Source organism: Argiope bruennichi, chromosome 2, assembly GCF_947563725.1.
Source record: "Argiope bruennichi chromosome 2, qqArgBrue1.1, whole genome shotgun sequence".
Taxonomy (NCBI): domain Eukaryota; kingdom Metazoa; phylum Arthropoda; class Arachnida; order Araneae; family Araneidae; genus Argiope; species Argiope bruennichi.
In genome coordinates this window covers 1,548,625-1,565,912 of record NC_079152.1, presented here as the reverse complement: position 1 = coordinate 1,565,912, position 17,288 = coordinate 1,548,625, and the positions used below count along the sequence as shown (strand labels likewise).

The 17,288-nt window shown below is 29.5% G+C and overlaps 1 protein-coding gene across 1 annotated transcript in view; it reads right to left on the bottom strand.

The window, feature by feature from the left end:
- LOC129989237 (uncharacterized) overlaps positions 1-9,173 on the bottom strand; it is a 48,514-nt gene extending 39,341 nt beyond the window's left edge. The window contains exon 1 of the mRNA XM_056097627.1: positions 9,061-9,173. Coding sequence (XP_055953602.1) covers positions 9,061-9,066 — 6 coding nt within the window. The 5' untranslated portion in view covers positions 9,067-9,173. The remainder of the gene's footprint in view (positions 1-9,060) is intronic.
- Positions 9,174-17,288: the final 8,115 nt, after the last annotated feature.

Genomic DNA, 17,288 nt, shown 5'->3' with positions numbered 1-17,288 from the left:
TTAAAGCTATAAATAAATAAAATCAAATCAAACTTTTATATCGCAATTATAAAAGAATTTAATAAAATAGGAAATGTGTAATGATTTTATTAAAATAATGTAACGGAAATCATAGGCTTTATATGTGTGAGCATTCAAAAAATGGAAAACTTCTGTAAAGTTTTTTTGTGTTTTCGATTTAATACGAATGTTTTATTCAGTTTAGTGAAAGGTTAGAGACTGTTAAAAATTATACAAAGCCTGGCAGCATCCAAAATTATTCTTGTGTGAATATTTAAAAAGTAATAAAAGTAATAATCATTATTTTACAAATTTGACCATTTTCAGTAGAGAATTTTAGAATGAAGATTATTTTTTTTAAATCAAATAATTTTTTTATAGAAATAAGCAAAACATATGAATGTCTATGCTTTGATTTTGACATGTTATTAAAAATGAAAAGGATTTCCTCGATAAGGAATTGATAAGAATTTGGACTACTTATTATAATATTGTTTTCCCCTTTTTTTATAGCATAATACATTGAAAAAAATTGATTTTCTTCAACAGTTTTTTAAATATATACTCGCCACTTTTTTGATTATTTTGTTGCATCATGTAATGCCATATTTGCAAAAGGCATGATAAACATATATTATTTTCCAGGTTATTCCATTAAATATTTACCCCATTTTTTTTTTTTTTTCATTAAACGCAAAGTTATTTTGAATGTTAAAAATGCCATCTATTCATTGCACTTTTATTTCTGTACTAGCCGCCTTTGGCGACCAGCCGGTTCGCCAATCTTAATGTTCGTTAAAATTTTAATAATTAAATATTTTATGCAATTTCTACTTTAATAGCTTCTTCATCAAAATATTTTAAAACTTCAAATTTTGATTATCATATAATTCATTCATAATATTATAAAGGCCTTCAGTCATAACGTAATATGTATCTCTCTCATTTTCTGTTAGCACCCGTAGAATTTATGCTTTAAATTAAAGTGGAAAGAATTTATCTTCAATTAATATAATAATATTTTTTACTGAAACAAAGCATTTTTTTATAATCTGATTACTGAAAATAGAGTCACTCAGCGTTTAAACTTTATGGGCACTAAAGAATATCTTTTTAAATTTATGTAATATCTCAAGAGTTGGTCAACAAAATTTTCTTAGATTCATTATGAGCAGATCGATTAATTAACAATGTTTAAATTTAAATGCATCAAACACTAAGAAAATAAAACGAATCGTTTAAAATAAACTGTTGAAAACAGGTTTTAAAAAAACTACTTAAAAAACAATGTACTTAAAACTATAAGCATATACAAAAAATATATAACTAACATAAATACAATTTACTTACAAAAGCATGCAACTAACCCAAAAATAATTTAAATCATCCATTGATAACGTTGTCATGTCAACAATCAGAACAGAATGCGCATGCGTGAATTTTCTTCGCCGGTTACGTAACGCAAATACGTGATTTTTTCTACGCCAGTTGGGGTAACGCTATGCGTATTAGAAATTTTTAATTTCCTTTATTCTGTTTTTTTTTAATTCAAAAGTACTTCAGAATGAATCTGAAAGATTGATTCATTAACAATGTTTAATTTTAAATGCATCAAACATTAAGAAAATAAACAGAACCGATTGAAATAATCCGACGAAAAAGTTTAACCCTAGCCTCATTACTGTTGGGAGAAAAAAAAAACTGAAGCCTTTCTCGTTTGGCGCTGGGGATAATGGAAGATTTTTTTGGCGGAAAAGTTGGCGTTGGGGAAAATGGAAGACTTTTTTGGCGGGAAAGTTAGTTTTTAATTAATAATTAAAATTCTAATTAAAAATTCGAAAAAAGAAACCCCAGGTGCACATTCCCAACCTCCAAGGTATACATGTACCAAATTTGGTAGCTGTAGGTCAAACGGTCTGGCCTGTAGAGCGCCAACACACACACACACACACACACATTGAGCTTTATTATAAGTATAGATTACAATCATATCTTTAAAATTTGCGAGAAATGGATATTCATTATCAAAAATTCATGATTTTTGTCATTTATGCTTCTTTAATATTAAGAAAATATTCCTTTTCTTTGCCCAATAATACTTCATTTGAATAGATTAAAAGAAAAAAAAAAGCTGAATATCTAATGAAAATTCATTTTTACATATAAATTTTTATACGTCAGACGAATATTTTCTGTAATATACATTTTGAATTTATTTTTAAAAAGTAGATAGTTTAGGCTTAGCAGTACCTCGCAATTCATTTTTGGAATTTATACATGTAGGGAAGACATATCACTTGAAAATTGCTAAAAAAATGCGTTAATTATTATTATTATTTTGCTTTTCCTTCTATTTGTTAATTATTTTAAAGAAAAAATTCAGCGGAACATTCCATTTTTCTTTTAGCACTATTCATGCTCATTCGTAAGTTCTTGAACAAACACTAACGATAAAAAAAGAAAGATACTTGGTTTAATTAAGAAAAAAAACCCCACTGTAAGTAAACAAAAATATGATATACACCATAATCCATTCAATTTCTTCAACAATAAGTATATGAGAAAATTTTATCTCAAATCAGTGAAACACATCTATGGAACATTCAACAACTAAATTTTAAAAAAAAGAAAAAGAAAGGAAATAAAACAGAACATTCTTTCCCATTTCTCACTTATCTATTCAAAACATAAATTGTTCAACACTTTTCACTCTTTAAAAAATAATGATTTATACTTACAATACTATTTTACCATTTTCACTAAATTTTATAATTAATTTATGAAATCATTAAGTTCATATACTTATTTTTTACTTGCAGAAGAAAATTATTATGGAAATATTATGCAATCTGCAATTAAAAAATTATATTTTCAATTAATTCTAATTTTAGATAAATCTCAAAATTAAACATTTGGATGATTTTTCTTGAATGTCTTATACCTCTTTATGTAGAATTTACAGAAAAGGAAAAAAAAATCCCCCCCCCCTCAAAAAATTAAACCCACCTCTTTTCTAAAAGATTAAATGAAGGAAAGGAAAATTTTGATGAAATAAATTTAAAATTGAGATAATTACAGTTTGAAAAAAACTCGCGATATATTGGAGTATTACCTTTATTGATATTATAGTAAAATATTCAAACTGCTGGATGGGAAATTTCCATGTTTTTTTATTAATAAAAAAATTTAACGACTCAGTTTATTATCTTAAAAATTTCATTAAAATCTAGCTTATATTTCAATATTTCCCAGTTAAATTTTAACACGTCCATAAATCCCAACATGTCCATAAATAAACGCTTTTTAAATAATTTGTTTTTAATACAAAAGTGTTCTATAATATTTTAATTCAAATATTATAGAACACAAAATCTTTCTATTTTATTTTTAGCAAACAAACTTTTGCATTCTTTCAAAACCAATTAATATAAAACATTGAAAAATATTTTTAAAACAAAACAAACAAACAACAACAACAAAAAAAGTAAAGGTAGAAAAATTTCAAGTTTGAATGTTGATTAGCAACAGAATTTTTACAAATTTTCATATTTCAAAATTGCTTGCGTCTATTCAATCATTCATTAAATTCTGCAAAGATATTAAAAATTGAAGGCAAATTATAGTGAAATCAAACTGGTATTATTTAAGAAGCACAATTTTGAATTTCAAGGTGGTATTAAAAATTTTCTTTTCTATTAATTTAATTCGAAGTTCCACAGGAAGAAACAGCAAAATTTCGGTTCATTTCTAATAAAATAAATATTTAATTAATTTTTGCACGTTCCGGAGTAGATGTGGAACACACATTCATACATACATATTCACAATAATTTTCATTCATATTAAGATTATGTGTAGTCTTTATCATGTTTGACTTTCAAAATATTAATAATCCACTTTTTTTTGTCAATACTATGGAAGTTAAGATGTCATCATTTTTTTTTTTCAATATAGCATAATTTTAAAAGAGGAGAAGAAAATATTAATTTTCGAAATGTAGCGCATTCCTTTTGGTGGTTTACCACAACATTGCGCAATGCATAACATTGCGGTGCGACTTGAAACTTAACCACATTCCGCGAATATTCGATATCTTTCTCATTTGTTCCTAGCACTGTGCGAGAGAAAGAACAGAATGTTAAAAGAAAACTTCAGAAAGAAAGCTCATTTTTAAAGAATTATCAGGAAGAATAACAACAGATGTTTTAATATTCATCAAAGTTTTGTAAAAGTGAATATCCGATTTTGAATAAACGACATATTAATAAATTGTATTAAGATCTCTAGTGAAGAACTGTAAAATAGACATTTTGATATATAGCTTTTATTGTAGCAAAATGCTTAAGGAAATTCAAACCTCTAGTTCGAAACAATGTGGCACAGAAAGTAATAGGCTCGATTCGTCTATCTTTATGTTATTTTTAAAAATTAACTCTTGATTTTAGCATTGATAACGAGCACACGCACACAAATGCATTTAACATAGTTGTAACATGCGTATGTAGAAATCCAGCGGCAAAAGAAATTAAATGCAATATTTTTTTTTTTTTTTTTTTTTTTTTTTTTTTTTTTTTGCCCTACAGGGTCGGAAAATGCCATTTTCCACGTAGACAGTTGGTATCGTAATGATAACCTGAATTTCTGAGACAGATCACATCATGTATATATTTATTGAATAAATGTACCATTATCTTATTTAATACTAGGCTCAGTACCCAGGAGTCCGTTCATTTGTTCTTAAAAAAAATATGTGTAACAGATTTCGAATTCTTGCAATCAACTATTTTAAACGTGTTAGAATCCTTAATCCTAATTCATGATAGTTAATTAATGACTACTCAAAAGCTTTCTAGAAAAAGGCAGTTTTAGTTTCGCCCCCTGACACATAACAATGCAATAAAAACTGAGAAGCTTAACAAGTGAAATAAAATCTTATTCCACGAACTCAGAACTTTTAAAAGAGCCGAAGTATGAGACAAAATTATGCCAAGTAGGTAAAGAAACTGCAACAAATTTTAAAAGACAACTTAATTATTGCATGTGCAGAAATTTTTGCTCTTAAGGTGAATTCACACTCGGCCAGTTATAAGACGGTTAGTAGACAGCGCATGCGTAGAAAGGCTGAAAAATGCTGTTCGGTCCATGGCAACTACTTGTCCCTACGGGACAATATGTCGCTGTATTGTATATTTTCTTACTGCGCATGCGTTTGTAGACTTTGGGTTGTTTTTTGTTTTCCATTTCTTTTTTGGCGGGAAAAAAATTATAACATAGACATTTTTTGCTCTTTGTTCTTTCTAACGCGAGGTTGTGTGTGTACATGCGTGTGTGTCTGTGTGTGTGTGTATTTCATTTTGTTATTTTTTTTCTATAGTTTTCTATATTTAGGTATGTTGACCTTTTTATTTTTGCCGTGTTTCTTTGTGTAAATATCCATCATTTTAATAAGATTCGCAGTGAGGAAGAAAACTTCAGGGACGCCAAAAGAGCAATTTATAATCAAGTATGGAATGCCTGAATCTGTTTTATGTCATTCTGGAAACATAAATCAGTCCTTTTCTACGCATGCGTTGTCTTACTGGCTGTCTTATAACTGGCCGAGTGTAAACCCACCTTTGCTCTATGTATTCAAAGTAAAAATGAAAATATCTGCAGAAAATAGTAGCAGCAGCGAGGCGACTGACATACGTGATTAAACGATGAAATAACCTTCTAATTTGAGCAAAAAAATGGATTTAATAAAAATTATGTTTGAAAAAAAACGATAAAAAATTACACAAAAAAGTACGATATGGAAATTGGGATTGCTGTAAAATTAATTTGTGAACTTATTTCGAATGTAGTGAGTTATTCATAAGTATGGGGGGGGGGAGTATAAATTTTTAAACTGAATTTACCCCTTTAGAAGGTTGTGAAATTTAAAAATTCACAATTCTAAAAATATTAGTTACATATTTAAAATAATATTATAACATATTTAAAAAAATCACACTTTTTTTAAAAAGAAAAACAGAATGATATGGTAGGGGGAAAAAACAATAACAAAAAACGGTGAAATTTAGAAAAATTATGTAAAAAGTAAAGTAGTGGCATAAAATTAATTCCTTTAATAAATGAGAAAATAATTCAAAATAACCTCTACTGTGCGTATTTGGGGTTTTCATATGAAATGTGGTACAAAAAAAGAATAGTATGGCCTAACAAATGGAGTCCGGGTGCGGTTCCAACTCGTTTTTGAAACTAACCGATATCTAATCAAAATCATAAAACACATAAAGGAATTTTTTTTTTCAAAATTATTTTATTATTTCTTATCAAGAAATCAATTTAATAGAAAATGATAAATTACAATGATTAAAGTTAAAATTCTTCTATAGTGGAAATAATGGTTAGGACAATCTGTTTCATGAAGAGTTGCCAAATTTGGTACAAATATTCATTACAGGATCAGAATGTGCACCTGAGAGGGATTTTTTTAAAATTTATTTGAATTAGAACTTTTAATTATTGAAAAGTTCTCGAGATCTTGAGCATTTTTTTCGTGGTAACTTCCATAAATATAATAGTGCATGTGGTAACGCAATAAATATAATTGCGCAATTATATAACTTCCATAAATAAAACTGTGCAATTATATAATTTCCATAAATAAAATGACGCATAATTATACCATTTGAAAGTTTTTAAAAATTATAATTTTCAATAATATTATTAATTGTATTCATTCATATCATTGGAAATTAAATTTCATATTTTTCAATTATCATGGGAATTTATATTTTTCAACATCATATTCATTTTTTTCTTGAAATTTCGACAACTAAAAAATTTTTTACCATTTTTTAGCAATAGGTTTCATTTGTTGAATTGAAATTCAAATCGTTCTCGTTATTTCATCAGATATTTAGTCGCGTGATTCATTGGTGTCAACCAAGTTAGAAGGATTCTGCTATTTATCAGCATAACTTACATGAGAAATAAAATTTTTAAAAAAATTCTTCTGGGCAAATTTGAAGGCAAAGGTAAATTCTTTATCATCTCAGTTATTGTTTTCAAATTCCTCTCAATTCTTAAACAAAAACAATGAATTATTGCATATTTAAACGATAATGACTTTATTGGTATCGCATCATTTAGCATTTATCACAAAAAAATAAGGATTTCTAAAATATGTGGACTAACTTTGCTGCACAGCAATAAATTAAGCATCTCTCATATCCTATTACTTCTACAAAACCTTCTAGACTTAAAATAATATATTTAATATTTTCCTTTACAGAAATAATTATAATTTGTTTTCAAATCTATTCAGATGTTGTTTTTTTTATTCCAGACTAATAGATAAGCAAATAGATTTTCTTACACTTCAGCTATATGATCATATGTAAATCTAATAAAGTATCTAAAACTGGCATTTTTATATTTTTGAGCGCATATTTTTTTCATGTTATGAATGTGATGAAAAGGTACCTATGTTTTTGCTTTCTTGTATGCAATATATATATATATATATTCAAACTTTGTTCCATCAAACTATTCAATCGCTGTTGCGATTGAATGATCAGATAGAACAATGAAATAGAATAAGAATGGAATGAAATTAGCATAGAATAGAATTATACCATTCAATAATTCATTTTGCCAATGCCAAAACTACAGAAAAAAGTGCTATCTTTGGGATATAACTCTGAAGTAAATTTTCACTTTTATTTTTAGTGTATATACAGGGGGTTTTAGTGTATATACAGATTCTAAATTCATGATACAGTCTTGGAGGGAAGGTAGAGGAAAGAAATAAGAATAACATTCGCATAGAAAACCCAGTTCACAGTTCCATTTCTTTAGTTCTAAATCTTGAGTATCTCAATTCAACTGAAACGAGATGTTCAGAGCGACTGGTGCACATTGCCAAAGATGCCAGGTGTTTACACATGCAGCAGCTACGAGAACGAGATTTCAGCTGATTCAACTGGAGTTTTATAAACAAGACTCTTCAGGTATCCCGGAAAAAGTAGTCGATGTCCGATAAATTGAGAGATGAGAATGGCCAAGGGAATGGTTCAACGCGCCCAGTCCATCATATCCCGAAATTGACTTTCAGATAAATGGGTACAAAAGCCAGAATCAAAATATCTTGTTTCCGTTAAATTGAGACGCCCTGTATTTATGACTGAAGAAATGAATTGCTACTTGGTTTTCCTATATAAGTAGTATTCGTATCTTTGTTTTCTACCTGCCCTCCAAGTTTGCATCATGAATTTTTTAGCATCATTTCCTGCCCTTTTCATTTTGCACGCACAGTAAGCAGTAGCTGATCGATTTCAATGAATTCATATTTTTCAAATAACGAGATGAATTTTAAGTGAATGCAATTGGATGACCAAGAAAAATCAATATTCCGCGTAAACAAGGTGGAGATCAAAAGTGATAAATTAGTTATAATTTCAAATTCGAGCAAGTAGAAAAAAAAATTTGAAAAAAAAAAAACCTCACACTTCTATTAAAAAATTTTCGAAAAATATTTAATATAAATCAATAAATAAAACATCAGAATAAAATAGCAATATTTAGGATTTTTCTAAAATTTTGAAATTTAAAATTTACGTAACAAAGTGCTGCATTTCTAAAACTTGCTTATAATATAAATAATAAACTTATAATAACCTGCTTACTAACTTGATAAATTTACTAACTTGCTTATAAAATTACTATCAGAGTTAAATAGGAAAAATAAAACTGCATCATACGCAAAATTTAATTAAATTTTTTATTTTTCATCAAAGTTAGAGAACATTTATTATTTCCCATCATTATGTTTTAGGAAAATGCCGCACAAATTTTGTTTAGTTCAACTGAGTTCAGTTCATTTTGAAAGTGCATAAGAGGTTAAAATTAACCAAAAGAAAAGAAAAAAAGGAATCGAAAATTTAAAAGAAATAAGGTTAAGAAATGGAAGAGAAAATAAAAGTTAATTCTAATAAAGTCATTTTTCTCACTGACATGAAATCGGAACCTTAACCTTGTTCACTGATTAATACAGCATGCAATCGTATTTCTTACCTTCATGTCGCTACGAAAACTGTCCCAATCACAGAGCTGACACAAAACTCGCAAACATGCTGCCAGATTCTTTCCAAAAAGAGCACTGTCCGATAACTCTATGGTCCACTCGAGGCAATGGTGAAACCTGTGCTAACATCGCTGTAAAAAGCTTTTGTTTTGTTACAGAGTCACCAAACCGAAAAAATAGGCAAAATAAATAAAGCAAAGAATAAAGAACTGTGAACCTGGCAACTTCCGGCGTGACTATTAGGTCAGACAGCTTGGAACAAAATGGATATTCCAATTGTATGGAGCACCATTTCCCGGAGATTGTGCAGCTACATTCCGGTCAGAACATGAGACCCTTTGCATCCATTTTTCAATAGATCAGAACGATTGACAACTTGCCAAGTTTTTGTGGTATTTTTTTCCCACATTTCCTCTGCAGATGCGAGTTATTATTGTTGTGTTTCAAGCTACTGAACTGAGACAAAGTTTTAATTAATCAGTTATGACAGAAAATTCAAAAGCTACCTCTAGGTCAGCAACTAATCCTATCGAAGGTCAGAAAACCTAACCATTTTACACCGTCATCAATTCACTAATCAGCATCCGACAGCATCAAAGAATCGCTTATCAATTACTCAATTACCATTTTCGTTCCTTTTGTGTGCTAATGGAACTAGGTTTCTGGGTATTAGAGATTTTAGTGAAATCTTGTAAATTTCTGGTTTAAATCACGGTTAGTATTGGAATTTGTAAATATGAAACAGAATAAACTACATCAAATGATGATCGGTTGTGGAAGGTTATTGCCATTTTTATTGCTTCTGCTTCCTTTAATGGAACAATGCTTCTGTGTTACATTTAGAGAATTCGAGCAATTATGTTTATTTTATGAAGATCTGAAAAGCTTAAAACTATATGGTTACTTACAGCAAAGTTGTGCGTGGGTGTGTCATGATTTCTATCAAACAGATCATGAGATCTAGAGTTAAAAATTTCCCACAGATGGACTTTGGAAATGTACACCTCCGAGAGATCTTTTGAGATTTTAACTAATAAAAATTCAGCGACATTTCATCATACTCCGCCGGCAATTATTGGAAATATAACACAGAAACGAGTTTAACGCCATCTTAAAATCCAAAGCAGTATCTTTTAAATAATATGAAATGGATTGCAATAAAGCGTTTTGACTATTTTTAATTATTTTGTAAAAATATTTTTAAGCTTATTTTACAGCAATATATTTCACTATTAAAATGAAACTGAAATCGTTTTCTTTGTTCAAGTACTTTTCTGTTTAAAGTATGCTTTTAATATATTTGTTGAAATTTTGTTTTCATTCAATTTTAACTTCCCAAGTAAACAGTGATGAATTTTTTTAAAAAAAATTCCAACTCATTTTAAACTCTACTGCTCATTTCTGCAATCTAATTGATGTATAAAGATATACAAGTTTTTAAGTGCAAAATTATTTTTTTAAGTACACTGATTTTTTTTTTGTTGAATCAGACAATTTTTTATTAAACGTACTGATTTTATGCAATGATTGCAAATTTTTAATGTATGTACTGATAAATTATGTAATCAGTACATGCAGAATTCCAATACTGAACTATTCTACTTTCCATGCTTATATTATTATTGTGCCATGTTTAGTTTAAGCAAGAAACTTAGAAGATTAAAGTTTAATTATTTCCTTTTCAAATTAGAGTTTAAATTTTAGGTGAGAAGACAAAAAATGAGGGAGTGGTATAGCATAATGAACGGAATGATATAAGATTCTAAAATATTACGAGTTGTGTATCGATCAAAATGTATTAATTTATTTTATATATTTATAGAAATTTAAAAATTCTTTGCTAAAGAAATCACTGGAACTAAATTCAGAAATTATTTGATTGAAATTTTTAGCAACTATTCATTTCTGCAAATCAGCAGATCTCCCGAAATGGTTGTTAAAAACAAAAAAGAAAAAAAAAATTCTCAGAAAAAGAAAAAAAAAAAAACTGGAAAATGTATTCAAATATTGCTTGGAATAATCAAGAATTTTCGACTGATTTTATTTTTTTCGTGTACCATTTTTTGACTGATTACTTATTTATCTCATTAAATTACCAGAAATGAATGTTCTATGTATGATTCAGAATTTTTCAAAAATTGAAACGAAATAAACCTGGCTATGAACCTTATTTTTCGGAAGGTCATTCTTATTATCAGAACATGCAGTGGTTGGTTTAAAACGTATCTTAATAGGAATTTGTTTTAAGACTTTCCTTTTCTATCGCAAATGCAGAGCAATGATTGATTGAATCATAAATTGTTTCACCTCGAGCAAAACAGTAATAGCCATTCAAATTTCTGTTATTACTTTTATGTATCACTAGCCGCCTATGGCGACCAGATGGTTCGTCGGGATGAATGCTCGCCAAAATTTTTAATCAAATATTTTATGTAACTTGGTGTCTTAATAGTTTTTCAGCAAAATATGTTTAAATTTGGATAGTCATATAACTCAGATTATTATAGACCCTTTAAGACTCTTGGTTCATTATGCTATGTATCTTTTTAATTTTCTGTCAATTCTTGACAAATTTGAATTTTAAATTAAATTGGAATAAATAAACTACAATTAATAAAAAAATATTTTTTGCTTAAGCCAAGCATTTTCTTTTCTTTTTTTTTTTTTTTTTGAAAAATAAGAGTTCAGAAAATATAATCGTTTGGCAATGAAATTTTATGTGCACTACAGAATAATTTTAGCGATTTATGTAATATCTCTAAAATTCTCTACTTCACTAAAAACTTCTTTGATTCATTATAAAATTCAGTTTCTAGTTTAAACTTAAATGATGCAAATAATAATATTGCGTTTTGTTTTGGTCTTTAAATATACTTCCAAGAAATTATAAAATATAAATTTGATACAGTCCTTTGGTGCTAAAAAATCATATTCTGCGAAATATTGACATTCACACTTTCAAATATAAATAAGCTTTTTTATCTTCTACAATCTAATCTGACCGATTTATGAAGTTCTGAATATTGCAGCTTTAGAATAAATGACATTTTCGTAATCTTAAGGCAAACAGTCGTGGGGAAACAGGGCACTGATTGGCGTGGTATCGTAATCTTCTTTGAGACGGTTGCTGAGTCATCTAAAATCCTGCTTTTCAATAAAATAGTAATATTCAAATTTTCATCACTGGTTCATTTTTAGTCATAATAGAGTAAACCTTTTTATTTTTATTTTTATTGAATACTATTTGCCTATGGCGACCAGCCGGTTTGCTGGGAATATTGGTTGTATTGAATTTTCTTTAAATCGTGAAAATATAAGTTCAAGCTCACGATTCTGCTAAATTATCAGACATTAAGCCGTGTTATTTTAATTGTTTCTTACATATGCTGTGTTTATTCAGTACATGCATATTTGTATCAGAGGTCAGTCCTATGATGTTGCTATTAGAAACATAAATATCCGTTTTAGCTTTCTAAATTTAGCGAGATTATAACTTTATTTTTTTTATACTTCTCTTTAAACTACACAGACATTAAACATAAACTTTGTTCTTTAGTTTTCAAGAATTTAAAAAATCATACGGTCAGAAACGAGTTGAAAAAGTGAAGACAGTTTGAGCTTCAGGTCAACAATATAATCTATTGTTGAAAATCAGAAGCAAAAAAAAATATTTTTTTAAAAATTGCCAAAATTCTGGAAAATTTGCACAATTATTAAATTGATTTCATAAAAATTGTATCGTTTTTAAATCTTAAAAAAAAAATGTAAAATTTACTTTTTTGTGATAATATTTTTGAAAACTTGTGAAAAAAAACATCAAAATTCAACTATTTTTTAGTTAATTAAAATTTTGAAAAACTCACCCTGAAATTCACATTCTCGACCTCCAAACATGTGCCAAATTTGGTAGCAATTGGTCACACGGTCTGGCCTGTAGAGTACCAACACACACGCGCATACATTCATCTTTATTATTAGCATAAATTAATAGTCTTTGAGACCAGCTGGTTACCTAAGAATATTGCTTGTATTTAATGTAAATTAAATACCTTAGGCATAATCTCATTCTTGTGATTCTCTCTAGAAAATATTTTTAATACATTTATTTCCGTGGCTCAAGCCATTGGACCATCTATCCAATTATATTATTACTTCTCTACTATAATTAAGAAATAAAAAAGAAGGTGTCATCTAATGACACACATGGTTTGGCACAATTAGAAAGTAGGTGTAAACCATGGGTTATGCTCATGGCAGTGAAAGTGTTAAGTATCAAAATGTGACAATTAAAGTCGTTTATTTTAATAGCATTACTTATTTTGTTCATTCTGCATATAAAACAACTTAATCGATTCACTGTCCATGAGATCGTAGACTATTAAAAACAATGACAAGTAAACGTAATAGAAGGACACGTGACTCATTTCTAACTTCACAGATATTAAATAGAAATCTGCTTTCTTAGCATTTAAACGAGTTAGAAAATCCTGTCGCCATTATATTTAATCACGATTAAATATTCGATGAAACAATAAAGATGATTTAAATCTTATTGCAACAATGTAATTTATTGTTGAAAATAAAGTAAAAGCAAAAAAAAAAAAAAGTTGCCGAAACCCAAGAAAACTTAATTGAATTTTCACTGAATCTATCATGTGACTTTTAGAGATTTTTTTTGGCCATTAATCCCTGACATGTAGTTAATAGCATTCGAAAATCGAATTTGTATTTTAGACGCCTTTTTTCTTACCTCTAAAAAATTGCTACAGAACTACACTTGTAATCAAGAACTCACATACCAAATTCGATACATTTAAATCAGCGGTTTTGCGAGAAGCGATACAGCGGTTTTGAGTTACATTTTTACATGTTTCTGAAAATACAAATGGACAGACATCAAATCCCACCTTGAATCTGGTCCGAAATTTTGTACTACAGTAAACCTGTTTACCAAATTTTATTCGTCTAGCTCTCTTCGTTTTGTTGTTATCGTATTAACTTATATTCGAACAGCAGGACAGACAACAGTTGCTCTGAACGAATTTTTTCCAAAATTTGATAAAAATCTAAAAGTTTCATGTAAAGACCGTATACCAAATTTCATCCGTCTATCACAAAGCGTTTCTAGTTATCTTTGTCACAGACAGACGGACGGACATTTTCCAAAAACGTGTTTTTCGTACTCATGGAGGTTTAAAACGTTGAGATGCGTCAAAATCCCGAGTTTTTTGACGATTACAATATATTCTCTATACTTCAAATACGAGAAAGCAAAAAAAAAAAAAAAGGGGTGGGGTTCAAGGTGGCGTTATTTTCTTTACTTATTTTGGCTGCTTTAACTGCGAATACAAATTCATGTAGTAAAAGGGTTAATAAACTAATAGCCACCTCTTTTGAAAAATCAGAAATCCACCAGTACGCCTTTCGATTTCAAAAGCAGTTTTCCACAGCATATACATTCAAAAACAGGAAGGGGCAGGGAAATGTTCCCGGCACCGAATGGTCATTGTAGTCTCCCCCCCCCCCCCATTCGTCCATTTCGGCATTTCCGACTGAGTTTACGACCGGCAGGAAGGTAAGGACGCGTTCAACAATCGCGCGGTGACCTCTGCTGCAAATCCATGGAGATGAATAAAAAATGAAGAGGGGAAAATACGAATCAGCTCTTTAGAGTTAACATTGAAATTTTTATTTTGTTAGCATGGAATAATCTGGAAATGAAGTAAATACTAAAGACTGCAATTTTTCAAAGAATTATAAAGTTCCCTATTCGTAGATTTATATTAGGATGTCCCATAAGTTTCTTTCCTATTTCTAATATGAAATGAATACACAATTTTTACAGCTTAAGATATTATTTATTTTGTTATATACGAACCTTTTTACTCTATTGCCTTCTTCCATCTCTCAGGAAGCCGCAGCATGCTTTCTTTCCAAAATTGTTGTGTTTTGGACAAGAAATAATCCTCTAGGTGCGCTTTTAGTTTGCTGATGGATTTAAAGCGCTAATCGCGAAGATAATTTTTTTAAGGACAGAAAGAAGTAATAATCAGATGGAGCGAGATCTGGGGAATATGCAGGATGCGGTAAAACATACCACTCAAACTGTAGGAGCTTCTCTCGTAAACTAATGATGTGGTCTCGCGTTGTCATGATGAAAAACAACGCCTCATCGGTTCATTAATTCTGGCTTTTTTTTTTTTTTTTTTTTTTTGCTATGACAGCTTTAAATTGATCCCGTTTATGACAGTATTTCGTAGAATTTATATTTCCCCTCGAGGAAGGAGCTCGTAGAAAATTGCGCCTTTTTTGGGGTGTAGTCCTGGCTTGGGATGTAGTTGAGCTCTGGTACGACAAATAGACAGCCTGAATGTTTGCACAAGCAGAGCCAGATAAGACCATTCATAGAGCGATTAGAAAGAAACTTTTGGGACACCCTAATATCACATTGTGTTTTAATTTCGGAATCAATTGGGCATCTACCAAGAAGAAACCCGAAGGAATTGTCTCCCTTCGGCTTTATCATGTAAAATAATATATCGCCTTCTTTTATATTTTTCTCTTGGGAGAATCTTCCTTTCGCTTCTTTTACAAACATATACAATCGTCTTTCGAGACAAAAAAACAGTTCGCCCAGAATATTTTGCTTTCAATTAAATCTCTTATGCTTATTATTGCTTAACAACGGATTCTAAAACCCTTCGCGCTTTTGCGCATGCTTTAAGATGGGTTTAATTCCACAAAATAGGGATGAGAGAAAAGATGAAAAGAGGAGATGTTTTCATTTAACAATAAAGTAAATTTCGAAAATGTGCACAGCTTTTCTCAAAGTGGTCATCTCAAGATACTGAAGCGAACAGTAGTTAGATGTTCATGACTTGAACCCCAAAAACATTTTAAAGCATTAAATCGTGGCATACATGAAAGCCGCATTACTTTTTGGCGTTACACGTATTCTATTCAATGTATTAACAATCCTAATGGATTCGCATAATTTTAAAACTTAATTGTACGGTTCATCTCTTTCGCAATGCTGAATTTCACTTTCTTATTCTTTACTAGTCCCTTCAGGCGACCAGTTGGTTCGCAAAGTATTGTGTAATCTCCTTGCTCCTGATTCCGTCAAACTGTCTGACATTACAGCCGTGTTATTTTAATTGCCTTACTTGAGTTCTGTATTTCGGGACCATGAACCTTTCTAATGGAGACCCATCCAATGAAATCACAGAACTATTAAGAACATAAACGTCCTGTTCATGCAAGTTTCACGGTATTATAACGACTCGCTTAGTTTTGTTAATTAAAAGTTGCAGTAGTAAGATTATCGATAGAGGAAACAATATCGGAACACTTATACTACCTTCTATTGAAGCATGAATAAAAAAAAATTAGTCGAGTGATATTCTTTTAGTTCACAATTACTCATAGACAGTTCATAAACTTTCGGTGGCAGAATGAACCACGGAGGGAAAAACTTGGCAATGGACACGTTATAAATGCTTTACTCAACTAAATCGCATGACAGATTTAATTTGGCAGTAAAATCGAATCACATAAAAAAAAATAGAAATCTTATTGAAGATTCGAATGAAATAGTACTTATTGACAATATAGCTTAGTATCCATTGATGTTACAATTCAAAAGATTTTATGATCTTGTATTCATTTGATATTTTACGGCAGTGGAACACGGATCTTTTTCTTTTATTAATTTAAAACCTTTTCTTTTTCGAAAATTAAGTTTCTTTCTTTCTTTTCTAATGTGAAACGAAAAGCTGTATTTAAATTTATCTCATTCTGATGTAATGGCGCAAAGTTCTCATTCCATTTGTGGTATATCGCAGCTTTTGAATATTTCTTCTTAAACATTAGTCAAATTTGCCAGTTTCAACAATTTTGTAAATGGAAAACTAATCTAAAGACACAGTGACATTCACTTAACTAGAAAATTTAATATGGAATATGCATATATTAAGGCCTTTATCAGCGGAGTTTCTTTTCATCATATAAATCTTTTTATATAGAAAATTAAAACTTTTTTTCTTTCTCTTATACGAAGTCTAAAGAAAATATTGTAACTGCCAAAAAATTCGGATTGACGAATCTCCAAGTTTTAGATCTCCCTCAGTTCGAAAAATACATTTTTGGAAAATGCCTGTCTGAGACAAAAATAACCCAAAAACGCTTTCAGCTAGATGGATCCAATTTGATATACAGT